Source organism: Xenopus laevis, chromosome 4S (assembly GCF_017654675.1).
Source record: "Xenopus laevis strain J_2021 chromosome 4S, Xenopus_laevis_v10.1, whole genome shotgun sequence".
Taxonomy (NCBI): domain Eukaryota; kingdom Metazoa; phylum Chordata; class Amphibia; order Anura; family Pipidae; genus Xenopus; species Xenopus laevis.
Window position 1 is genome coordinate 61,835,920 of NC_054378.1, and position 13,764 is coordinate 61,849,683.

Genomic DNA, 13,764 nt, shown 5'->3' on the forward strand with positions numbered 1-13,764 from the left:
ATATCAATATTACAATTCTGTCACCCAGAAATTATATTTCAGTATAAGGGAAATGTCATAATGTCATAAAGATGCCCCAATTACTTTGAAAACAGGATAGGCTTCATAATAAGGAAAAAAATAAATGCAGTCTACATAAATACTTGAGAAGCATAAGTAACCTTTTCCTAATTGGTTAGTACTACTTGGAATAAGCAGCCAGGAAGACATTGTGCAGAGATGTAAAACATTCAGGCATGCTTAAAGGACAGTATACACCTGTATATTGCTAAAATGAAAACAGTAACATGGACTTGAAATTATATTCTACTTTTTAAAATTAAAACCATATATTTCTATTTTTGACATTATAAAGCAATATTTTGAAAGTTAGACTATTTTTTCTGAATTAAAACAAGCCCTTCCCCTTTTTCTAAGCAGCAGCTTTTGAGTAGCTCATTATCAGAGGCTTCTCGTGGACTGATAATTTGTTTTATCGGCTCCTTTGAAGTTTTTCAGGAAGCACTAAAGTCAAACTGGCTTCATATTCTTGCTTAGTGCTAGAAATAACAAAAATATTCCTTTATTAAAAAAATACAAAAACAATGTTCGGCACATGCCCAGTCATTGAGCTCATACTGACAATGTGTGTATGCTGTCTCTTCAGGACTTGCTGGATTACTATGAGGCTTATATGACACATATTGTAGCATCTTAGAGATTTAATAATGCTAATTACAGCTTTTTTGCCAGCCCCAGGATTTTGGGTCCTGTGTTTCATGCAACCCCCTCTCTCACCTTGTTCAATTGTGAAGTGATGGATTCTGGCACTTGAAATTAATTTGCTTTCCATAGTGGGTGTTGCACAGATTCTTTGGAAGAGAAAGAATCTGAAAGAGGTTTTGAATTATATTGTTAACCCCATTGAAAATGCTTTCCTAATCTGTGGAATCAGATATGTCTTTATAAAATAAATATATATATATATATATATATATATATATATATATATATATATATATATATATATATATATATATATATATATATTTTTAGCAGTTCAGATAGTTTATATGCACCTTTTTCACATACACCAAATGAAATGAGCTCATGTCAAAAAGAAGGTATAATATTTAAGAAATATTGTAAACTATCTATTTGTTTTGTCCTAAGTGTTTCTATGAGTTTAGAAATCAAACTATCTTATTTTAGCATACAGTTTTGGAGAGCTATGACCTGGTTTCATGAAATATATAACATAACAGCCTGGAAAGTAGGCTAGCGGAAACAGTGATTGTACAATAATTCCAGTGGAGCAACATGACACACTGTTGTAATTTTTTTTTGTTTACCCATAGATACACTATACAACCAAATGTATTTGGACACCTGCCTGTCCACACAGCTTATCTGTTATCTGCAACGCAAACACTGTCCATAAAGCCCAATTTCAGCATAAATATTGAAGGCCACACAGCTCCTTTAGAGCTATTTAAAGGGATTCTGTCATGATTTTTGTGATGTCGTTTTTTTCCCTAAATTACACTTTTTACAATGCAAATAATTCACTCTATAATATACAATTTCATTACTGAACCAGCAAGTGTATTTTTTTTAAGTTGTAATATTGGTGTTTAGGCAGCCATCTCAGGTCATTATGCCTGGACAGAAAGAGCCAGCACTTTAGGGCTGGGACACACTGGGCGATTTGGGGAGATTTAGTCGCCTGGCGACTAATCGCAGCGACTTTCCACGACCAATCTTCCCCGAATGCTTCCCCTCTCTCTGCGCCTGGCTAAAATGAAAAATCGCCTGCGCTAATCACACACGGCGATTCGTTTTCCGAAGTCGCCCGAAGTTTCCTCGTGAGGCAACTTCGGGCGACTTCGGAAAACGAATCACTGCGTGTGATTAGCGCAGGCGATTTTTCATTTTAGCCAGGCGCAGAGAGAGGGGAAGCATTCGGGGAGAAAAGTCGCTGCGATTAGTCGCCAGGCGACTAAATCTCCCCAAATCGCCCAGTGTGTCCCTACCCTTAGGATGGAACTGCTTTCTGGCAGATTGTTGTTTCTCCTATGTAACAATGGAGCGGCCACAGTGGCTTCTGATGAAGTGACCGATGTAGTCATGAAACGCGTTGAGCCATGCACTCCCCTGCTCTGCTCATCCGAATTTCTGTGTTTTTAATCAAGTTTAAACAATAAAAGAAGATTTTATACAGTTCTGTCCGAGTTATGCGCCTTCAGTATAGTGTCTGCCTTACCCGCGTGACCAGAGTGGAACGCTTGGATGTTGGATAGAGCTCTCACTCAGCCCCACATGCGGATCTCGTTTGTGTGCACTTTCAAGCTATATTTTAGACTTACCAGTACTAGCAAAGGGAAGAAATGGGACCTTGTTATCCTTAAAAAAGAACTAAACATTTGGCAGGTATGATGATGGTCTATAAACCTTGGAATTTGTTAAACACGTCCTTATATTCTCCAGACTTTGTTTTAATGTTTCAGTATCTGTACTTGTAGTGGGTTTTATTCACTTGATGCCAGCAGTATTAGTACTACTGGTAGATAACAGTGATAGGTGGTAACTATAGCACTTTTAATTGAAGCAGTCATTTAGTTGGAGCCTTAAGTTTACATAATACATTTCCGTTAAGGCTGATGAAATAATTGCACAAGAATGTCTCGTGTTTTCACAGCATAGTTTGTGTGTGTAGGAATTTTAGACTTTTGAAAAAATCCTTCAATTTTCTTACATATTGCAACCTCCCAAAAGCTGGGAGACTTATTAGCTTTTTTATCATGAGCAAGAGCTATTGTCATACAAATACTCATTGTTCGTCTCTAAGAAGGATTGTTCTGATTGTTTTCAGAACAAACTGCACATTTGTAATGGTTCATAAAATGCATAATGCATCTAGACATACAAACAGAGCAATAAACAAAAATAGCTTGGCCATTTAATCTTAAAGGTCACTGTCCTTTAACTACATTTGTTACTATAATATAAGATTAGAAGTGCCACAGCCTTTGCATGTTTAGAAAACAAGAGGGGAGCTGCTGAACCTTAAAAAACTTGCAGAAAATCCACAGGTTGTTTAAAAAAATGTTAAATCTCTGCACGTCAATGAATTTTAGCAAGGGGTATGGTTGTGTATCAGTAACCACATCAGATTCTGTCATGTTGTTCTATAATGTATGACTTGCTATAATATAAAATTGCTAATGGCAGACAACTGTTTCTTTCTGTTAAGTTACAGTCTGTATACTGCTGTCAGGCACCTGTTATTGAAAATGTTTGTGTCCATTAACTGCCTTCTTTTTTATTTTAAATAACCTTAAACCTCTGTTAGTGCCACAGCACTTTGATCCTACTGTGCCACACGCTGCTAGTAAATACATGGTAGGGAGTAGATTGAAGGTCAAACTGGAAATATAAAATCTATGTTGTGGACATGTTGGTAAAAAATGTGCAGTTTAAAGGACCTTTAAAAGAATTAGCATTTGCCTAAAATTCCCTGATCTTCCTCCTTCTTCTTCTTTTATAGTGTCTTTCCACCTATTTGGTGGTAGGGTCATGAGTCAAAGGAAAACCTGAGGCCTAATTTTTGGCTGCAAGTGCAGTATGCAAAATGGAATTTCAGACACAAATCTCCATGTAGTTTATGTGCAGTACAGTGTTTTCACAATTATTGTAGCCAAGCACAGCATTGTGTTTTCTACTGTTGTATCCAATGCATTAAAATAAACTGTAACTGTTGGTTTGGACACCATTGACTTTTAGAGGGTTATTTATCAAAATCTGAAATGTTCTCACTATTTTTCTGAAAACCACTTCCCATGGACTTGCCTCCCTATTTATCAATACATTTTCCAGAGAATTTCTTGTGCAGTAAAAGACTCGATAAAATCATGAAAATTTTGAATCATACTATTTTTTTGGATTTGTCGATGAAAACTGCAACTTTTTTGGATTTGACACCCTAAACTTTTTCAGATTTGATGCCCAAACCCACAAAATCTTTGGATTATTGAATGAAACCCAGTGCAGATTAGGATATCTTCAAATTGTCAATAGGACATCTGCCATTAACTTCTACATGAACTCGGCAGGACTGAGTTGGAGTACTTTCTTATTCAGACTTTTAACAACCTCGGCGCGTAATAAGTCTCGAAAAATTTTAGGTTATTTTTCTATGAAATTTTTTTTTCCCCTTTAAAAGTCCGACCAGAAAAAAAACAGACTTTAATAAATAGCCCCTTAAAATTTGTTAGATAAAGTTTACAGAGGAAATCCTGGAATTGACAACAGCATAAAGACAGAAGCGGCTCCTTTGTTGTCAATTGCCGCACTTCAGACGAGGAGATGGGAAGGACTCACTGGTACTGAACACACAACTATAGAGAAGAGCATGGAGCATCTTTGGACCTGTAATGAATGCGACATTCAATTTTAAAGCAGATGCAATTGCAGCAGGGTTCATACTGTAGATAAACTCTAATCATAATAATTATTATATATAAGAATATTTAATAATAAGAAACAGAAATTATACAATCTTGTTAAATTATTTACAAAATTGTATTTCTGCAAAGGCACCAGTCTAAAATGAAACCAACCCTCTTTGCTTTTTTATTACTTTTTTTCTTGATAATAAACAACACTTTCTCACAGCCTCATAAAATCTGTTGGTATATGCCAGTGGAGAATATGCAGTGCCACCCAATGCCACCCTCTGTCCATAGTAAGTGACATCTACTGGCTATAGCAAGCCGTTTGTGAAGCTCTGTGGTTGACTATGCCTACATTGTGAGAGCTCCTTAGATTGCAGTTTTGACAGACCACCTTTTGATCTTTGGCTCAATGCTGATGTGTGGGATGTATGGGTTTACATAAGTGGTCTCTCAACCAGCTCTGATGAGACATGTCTCACATCATTCCTGCTTCTCCTACTGATGTGTCCATGGCCCAGCCACATATGATCTATAAATTAGGCCCACAAAGTAAAGGTGGCCACTGCAATTTGACCCTTTCAGACTGAGTCTTCAGCTTATCTGCCCACATATGGGGCCATCTGATGGACCTGCTTGACCAGTATCTGGCAAAACCTCAGGCAGATATCAAACAGGCAGATTTAAAAATCTCATCGGTGCAAGAGCCACCTTGGCTTGTTGTTGTCTTCCTTATTCCAACGGTCTGCATTTCTGTTGATGTTATCAATTGGCCCAAGGGCTGACAGTTGGATTAGCCCTATATATCAAGGGATGCCTATCAATGAAAGGTCTGCTAGTTTGGTGACCTCACCAAATGAACAGATATTTCAATATATGGCCAAACTCTACTTTATGCTTTTTGTATATATATATATATATATATATATATATATATATATATATATATATATATATATATATATATATATATATATATATATATATATATATATATGTCATTTCTTATTTATGCTCTTCTTATTTTTTTCAAACGAATCAGTAAAATTTTCTATTTTTAAGAATTTATTAAAACTATTTCAGTAGTTCTGCTTGTTGTTGACTTACGGTAAGGTGAGATCACAGCCTTTTTTTGGATGGATGATATCATTAATTTATGCACATGCTTAATATGGGATGTTTTCTCATCCATCCATATTTTTTGGAAAAGGGCCAAAAAGCAAAAGGTTCAGCTGTGCTAGTAAGCAGCCAGGGGTATGTTAAAAGGATTTAAGACAGAGAGTAAAAGATTAATGATAAAATGAGCTCATCCATTGTTTCTGCAGCGTGTGTCTCTAATGATCTAACTGTTTTATGAAGAGAGTAGCAGATTCAGATCCAGGTCATAATTTACCAGCCCCTTGTTTAATACAGTAATTAATTTACGAAAAATAAATAATTAATATTTACTTAAAAAGACATAAAGAAATGTAATCATCTGTAAAAAAAAATTAATTTGTGAATGTGGGGAAAACAATCAATTTCCAGTTTTTTTGTTGCTGTGAACAGGCTGATTATTGACTCTCGTTTTCCACTCAGCAGTCGTTGCCCCCACAAAAGTATCACTTTACTGCACATTTAATTTATATCGATTTTCCTTTCCAGCGGGCTATTTTAGTTACTAAACACTATTTACCAGGCTGATTAACAGAGTTCTAAACTACAGTGCTACTGCAGTGCCGAGGATGCTTGGGAAAACGGACCACCTTGGTAGCCATTGATAAGCGTGGGCCACATAAGTCTGATGCAGGGCAAACTAGTTGAGTCTTCATTGGCCCCTTATAATGAAATGTTATGTTAGTAGAATATGGCTCCAAAATTATAATATGAGAATCAAATGGATCCTACCATTCATTTTAGATGTGACTCATCTTGGGGATCAACCTGTGGCAAGCTAAAATATTGGCTCTTGTAGGTTTGGGCCATCTTCATTTGTAATAATTCTTGTTCTTTTTCACTTATTTTTATTTCAGCATGTGACTGATCCTTTTTTTTTTCAATAAAAAAGGAATGATCTATCTTCAGATATATAAAATTGATTAAAAGGAGGGGATCTGACTTCTGTCAGTATTTGAATTTTTATATAGGAGAAAAGAAAGAAAGTATCCCCGTCTTTTTGATCAGAAAAAACACACAATAAATTATATGTTATCACTATATAAATTGATTTCAGTTAAACCACTTAATCCCGTGATTCTATATATATTGGTTCCCCCCTTGTTAAGTAGTACCACAAAGTGCTAGTGCTTGACCTTAATTAAATAGCATTAAATAGAATAAAACTGGGACTCAATTAATGTTTCTTTTAAATATTGTGTATGCTTTGTAATTTCTAACTCATAAACAATTCATTTAACATTAATTAATTGTTAAATTACTAAAAAATCAACTAAAACACCAATAAGGGTGATAAAGTGCCAACAGATTGTGATCAATTCCCTTGTAAATCAACTAAAGTGCAATTATTAATATCTCTGATTCCAAGAAAAGGAAGGAAAAGGAAATTGGTAGGTGGGTGGAGAAGTCCTGTGTATTCTAGCTGATTGTTTTACTAACTGCGGGACCCCACAAAGAGAGAGAAGTCAGTGCTTCTGGAACTGTGGTCTCAATTCTGTTTTAACTTACTGAATGAAGAGCTGTCTTTTCTAAAAAACACACAAATTCCAGAGCACTTATAGTGAAAACAGTTGAACAAGAATAAAGATAAGGAATCTCCTTAATCTGGGCTAAGAGAAGCGCCCAGATCACTATAAAAAGTTTTTTTCTTAAGAGAACCCCCCAAGGTTTTATCTAAAATGGTATAACCCGTTGAGAAATAGCAAGCCTTGGTTTTTATGCAGTTTTTTTTCCAGTTTTACAGCCTTTGTTATAGCAGACTTTTATCCATAGAAAAGTGTCATTCTTCATTCTTCTACTGCCATCAGGATGTAGCAAATACGTCTATAAAAGTGGGGCTGAGAAGAACAAAAATGGCATATATGTTATTTAAAATGTTGTTACAGCAAGATGAATATTTCCTTCTTCTATAACATTTAATTCATACATATAAAAAACAAAGTTTGCTTACTTTGAGCATTTAGAACTGTGCAGGAAAGCACACAATACTAGGAAAGAATGTATATGTATTCTTACAATGAACCGCAGGAAGCAAAATGTGATTGTTTGTGCTGCTGTTTCTGCTACAATTACCAGTGTTTATCTGCTCACAGTGTAGTATTTGGTTATAATCCTAACCTTTCTTCTAAAATCATGTTTGGGGGAGAAAAGAGGCTGCTGGGATGATATATTCATAAATATATTGTAATGCCTTTGGACAATGGACAGCCCTTAAATTAGGTGTGAATCTAGGCAGACACTACTTCTAAAAAATATATTTGCATGTGGGTCTATGTTGATTCCTTCTGAGTGATGTCTGGTAGGTTTTATCTTCAACATCATGAAACTACCTGTGGATGGGGGCATTATTTAAATGTGTTTTGTTAGGTACTGTCTGGCCTCATTTCAGGTACAAAAAGGGAGGGCTGTGGGTGCACTCCTAAGGCCATATAAAAACACATTTAAGTACAATAATCCCCTGTCTAAATGATTCAATGAATATGCAAGTGCATGCATTTAAAAAAAGAAAAACGGGGTTTTTTGTTACAAAGTCATGATCATAAAATTGATAAGCCACTATACCACGTCAAGGTAAACCCCATACGGCGGTCCCTAACTTGTTTACCTGTGATCAAAATTTAAAAGGTCATATACCTCTCTGCTTAATAGCATTACTTGGAGTAAAAATCGCCTGAAGCTTGGTTTCAATCTGTGGACTAGATCCTCCCCCGCCACCTGCATATGCGGCTTGTAAAAGGGAGACTGCCCAAACCAACTCCCATTTTTTAAAAAAATGTGATGATGAAGAGATTATAATAAAGGAAAAGTAAAGTTGTTTGGCCTGACAGAGTAAAAAAATCAGTACAGGTATGGGATCCACTATCCGGAAACACATTATCCAAAAATTTCCGGATTACTGATAGGCCATTTCCCATAGACTGCATATTCCAAATCTTTAAAGGGGAACTCTGGCTTCCAAACCAAAATTTGATAAAGAGGCCCAAACAACACAGAAACCTCTAATATACCCATCACAGTTACCTGTTTCTTCAAAAAGTATGAATAAATGCCAGTTTCTATGATGCAATCCAGCTGGTTAATAGTTCTTCTCTTTCTGCATCATTTGAAATCCTGGCAGGGAAGTAGGGACTAAACACTGATGTTACAAATTCTAACAACTCCACAGCTTACAGACAGCATGCAGGAACTACATAACCCACAATGCATTGCACAATGATGTTCTGTTCTTTATTGAAATCACGTGTGCCTTGAATTGTGGGGTTTGGAGGATGCAGTCTAAGGACAGCTGGCTGTAGATACAAAGTAACAGTAGTCATCCAGCTCAGCAAAGTAGCAGTAGAGTCAGCAGTAGAGCAGGGGGCTAGGCTTAGGGAACTGTCAGAAATCATTAAAATTCATGAAAGTCTGCATATTTTTTAATTGATGTATATTGCAAAGTTGCTTGAAATTATGTTTACTTTTCAAAAAGCTCAAGTTATGTTTTTGTGAAGTGCCCCTTTAAAAATGATTTCCTTTTTCTGTAATAATAAAACAGTACCTTGTACTTGATCCCAACTAAAATATAGTTAATATTGGCAGCAAAACCAATAATTTTCTAATAATTATAAGGTATGAGGATCCAAATTACGGAAAGATCTGTTATCCAGAAAACCCTAGGTCCCGAGCATTCCGCATAATAGGTCCCATACGCAGAGGTGTTTTTATTAATATTTTGGTGATCACAGTTAGTGATGCATTGAATACCATGGGGCAGATTTACTAAAGTGTGAAGTGGCCGTCAAAAATTCGCCAGAAATACAATGTACGGGGACATCGCCAATTTACTAACAGGTGTAGAGGACAAAACAGCTACAAGAATGCTACAAGCTGGATTTAATTTAGAAAAAAATGGTCTATCCTAGCATACTTTGCACTTTAAAGAAATGCAGTTTCAGTCTGAAGACATTTATGAAATACACCTAGGGGGTTATTTATCAAAGTCCGAATTTATCGGACTATTTTCTGAAAAAACTCCGACCAAATCCGCACAGGTTTTTTGATCTTATTTATTAATACACTTTCCCGGAAATTTTGTTTGTGGGAAAAATCCGAAAAAAAATTGAAAAATCTGATTTTCACATTTTTTTTCGGATTTTTCATCCTAAAATTCGGAATTTTGCTGGTATTCTGAAATTTGGGGTATTGCAAAAAACACAGCGCACATCAAAAAATCATTGGGACTTCTCCCATTGACTTATATGCAACCTCGACAGGTCTGAGATGCCGGATTTTCAGATTCTGACTTTTCCATCCTCGTGGTTTAATAAATAACAAATTTTTCATGATTTTTGCATTCAGAGTTTAGTAAATAACCCCCCCTACTGTTTGAATAAGTAATTAAGGTTCAGATATAATTCATGGGATTGCAAAAAGGAAGATGAAGAATCCAGCTAAGCTGAGTACTAAAAAGTCAGCCAGTACAAGTGCTTTATAGAAACCTGACCCATTCACACAATTAGATGGAGTCACTTAAAACACACTCTGAGAGATTTAAATATATTGCTGTAATAGCTAAGGTCGCCACCTTTTCTGGAAAAAAATACAGGCCTACTTATCTCCGGTTTATTTCTTACATTAGTATTAAGCTTCATTTTTAGTGCCTGGGCTTTTTTTTTTTATAACACTATTAAAAGTTGCTTGAAATACACTATACAAAAATTATGTTTTCTCTGTGCTTATTTAAAGTCAAATACAGGTATGGGATCCCTTATCTGGAGACTTGGTTTCCAGAAATGTTCAAATTACTGGAAGGTCATCATCCCTTAGTGTCCTTTTTAAGGAAAAATGTAAAATTTGAAAAAGAATTTAAACACTATCTTGCACTTGATCCCAAATAACCAGCATAAATCTATCAAATTTGCAGCTAGAGACAACTGAACATGTTTGCTCCACCTTGAGCCAGAAAATGCTCTAGTATGAAGAACTAACATTTTTCCTGTGGGTACTACAGTTCCTTTGCAATTTCCAATATCTTGTAAGCGAAACAGTTTAGACTATCTTTCCATAGCTGTATTATAAGCATTTAATGTTTATATATTTTATCAGAAAGTCTATTTTATGTTTTTTATTCTTACTTTTAAAACTGTGAAATATATTTTCTTATATTTTTGTCAGCTTTATCGGGTGCAAATTAATCTGTCTGTTTTCTAGTGCTACAAGGCTGTAGTGCTAATCACTGGGGCTGCCCACATGTGCAGTTTGTCACATAAAGTGTAGTTTATAGGACCAATAATTTGGAGTATTTAAGAGGTTATTCACCTTCCAAACACTTTTTTTTTCAGTTCAGTTGTTTTCAAATTGTTCAGCAGCAATAAAGCCTTTTTTCAACTTCTTTCCATTTTTTATCTTTACAGTTTTTTCCAAAACCTAAGTTTAAAGTTGAATGTCCCTGTCTCTGGTGTTTGAGTCTGGCAGCTCAGTAATTCAGGCTCAGACTCTAAACGGTTACAATTTTACAACAGCTGCCTTTATTATTATTAATGAAACTCGGGGATTCTGCTCAGCAGGGACAAAGATAAGAAATGCATCAACTAAATGTATCCATTTAGAACAGTTTACTGCAGAGCTGCTTTAGAAGGTGAAAAATGAAACTGTACAATTCAATATTAGAAAAATGGCCACATAGAAAATGGAAAAAGTAATTGGGAAAAGTCTTTATTTCTACTGAACTATATGAAACCAGCTGAACTGAAAAAAAGCGATTGAAGGTGAACAATCCCTTTAAGGTTAAAAAATGCTATTCTATTAACCCTCAACATTTAAAGGCACTGTGAAGTAAGAGTTAAGGTTTACTAGGATAGAATTTAATTTAGGACATTCATCTAAAGATAAGAATTGGGATGAATGTCTCTTGGTAGGGATGGAGCTATACTTTGTTTTCTTTAACTCATTTGTGAGGCATCGGGTGATGCATTTACCAAATAAGGTATGATGCCGCATTAGACATTTTATTAGAGAACCCACCCTGGCAAGGATTGGGAGAATTTTGTACCTTTCAATTCCTCCCAGCAAAATAATTCTGGTGTCAGTATCGTTAAGAAAGTGAGATGCAGAGGCTGCCATATAGGCTCAAGACGCAACAGCAATGTCAAGATCTCAAAGAAACAGAAAGAAAAAAAGCTTCAAAATGAAAAAAAAACATTTTCAAAAACAATGATACAGGCGGTGATTTGTTGAGGTCCCCGAGCTCATTAAATTTGTCTACTTATCAATACTTCTCATATTTACATTAACGAGGTCATCTTGTACAGCTCCCAGTGGCTGCAAAAGAAGTTGCATACGCACATAATAGGCTTCTCGTTTTATCACTGTTTGACGTTCAAGCATGTGCATTCCATTTGATTATATAAAAATTATTCAAGAAAAGCTAGATGATAGTTTGTAGTTTTATCCACAGAGAAATCCCTCCCAAATAAACAAACAGTACCTTTGTTTTCATCACTACATAGCTCTGAATCTACAGAGAAAGTAAATATTTACACAAGATGCAATATTGTATATGGATAGTGCATGATAGTGCCTTCATGATCTATCAGAGGTTTGTAGAGAAGGGTTATTGCATTATACAGTTTTACCTGTAAAAGACAGATCAATCATTGCTTTACCCACTCCTGAATACACAATAGTTGTATAATAAAGGCTTACAATTTACTAAACTGTTATTTACCAGCATATATCATTCTCTAATAGTTCTGGTAGTCCACTTATTGTCCATTGTTGTTTCTAGGGGGCCACACTGCCTTTTTCTGCTTTGCTTTTTTATCATCAAATCCAACCTCACAGATATAATTAAATCTTCATATCCAACCATTACCATATATACAGGTAAAATTCCCAAATGCCAAAACTAGGATTGACTAATGGAACAATTTTAAATGTTTTGATCAGATGCTCCAAATAGAAGAGCCTCACAGAAGCATTCTAATTGAAATATAAATATTACAGTGAGTGCTTTCTGGCTTCACAGTGAGCTATATCTCTGCATTTATTTGTTGTTTTCAGCTCTACAGTTGGCATCTCTACTTTCATGGTGTTAAGCTGGCCATAGAAGCAAAGATCCGATCATACGAATCCTTGCTTCGTACATTGTTAGGACTGTGTGTAGTCCCGACATTTTTCTATTGGCTGCCAATAATTTCTCTGCATGTATTGCTGATCACCAGCTTTGTCGGACATAACTATCGTACAATTGCAGTCAGGGGCAGAACATCAGCTGATCTGTTCTTTTACTATTTTATTTGATCTGAATGGTTATGGAGATGGGGAAGTCCGATCGTTCGAGGATTCGCACACACTAGTATAATGCCCCTGTTTACCATTAAATAAGAAAAACAAATTGTCTATGAATTTATATACAATATTCAATTTAAATTGTTGGTCCTTTGCTGGCAGGGAATGCTTAAAGGACAACTAAACCTCCCTAATGTGAAAAGCCCCATCTACTACCCTCCATAGTGCCTCCCGTTTGCATCTTCCCCGCATAGTGCATTAGCTAAAAATGTGTCCCTAATCGTGAATCTCACATATCCGTGCTGAGTAGCATAGCGGAGCTCAACGGTGCCATCTTCCACATTTTGAATCTTCTTCCTTCCTATTGGCCATTTAGGGAACTTTCCAGGGCATGTGCAGTTGGCGAGAACCCTCGGACTGGCTCCAACTGCGCATTCGCAAATAGCTTAGTGTCAGCGGTATCAAGACCGGTTGAAAAGTTGCTAAGAATAGGTCAGTCTATATAATGTTAAAAGTTGAAGGGTACTTTGCCTTTTAACAAGCACAACAGAAATGCACAAATCACTCCTAAGTGAGAGGTATGAATTATGTGAATATAGACTTAGCCCAGCCTCCCTGTAGTTTCCTACTCTTCCTGGAGCAGAAGGTGCCTTAAGTTAAGAGTCACTTGTACGTATGCTCGTGTACATGAAGCTGCAGCTAATACTTCAACTAAAAATAGCTAAAGAGAGAAAGCTGTGAAGAGAAGCATGGCAACTGAAGAGAACTACTATGGGAAACACGGTAACATATTAACAATCATTCTGCTATGCTTTTAGGTTGCTGGCTAAAGTGCAGCATGGAAGGGATTACCTTGATTTAAATCTCTTAATTGCATAAGCAGTTTCAATTTATTAACCACTCTGTCACT

General features: G+C 35.9%; 1 protein-coding gene across 3 annotated transcripts in view; it reads left to right on the top strand.

The window, feature by feature from the left end:
• Positions 1-13,764, top strand: part of slc44a5.S (solute carrier family 44 member 5 S homeolog) — a 73,923-nt gene that overhangs the window by 8,056 nt on the left and 52,103 nt on the right. Inside the window, exon 1 of one of the 3 annotated variants that reach the window (XM_041561326.1) lies at positions 13,511-13,637. The exons of the other annotated variants lie outside the window; for them this stretch is intronic. Within the exon in view, the coding sequence (XP_041417260.1) occupies positions 13,604-13,637 (34 nt within the window). The 5' untranslated portion in view covers positions 13,511-13,603. Of the gene's footprint in view, positions 1-13,510; positions 13,638-13,764 lie in introns of those variants that run through there. 3 annotated transcript variants of the gene reach the window in all.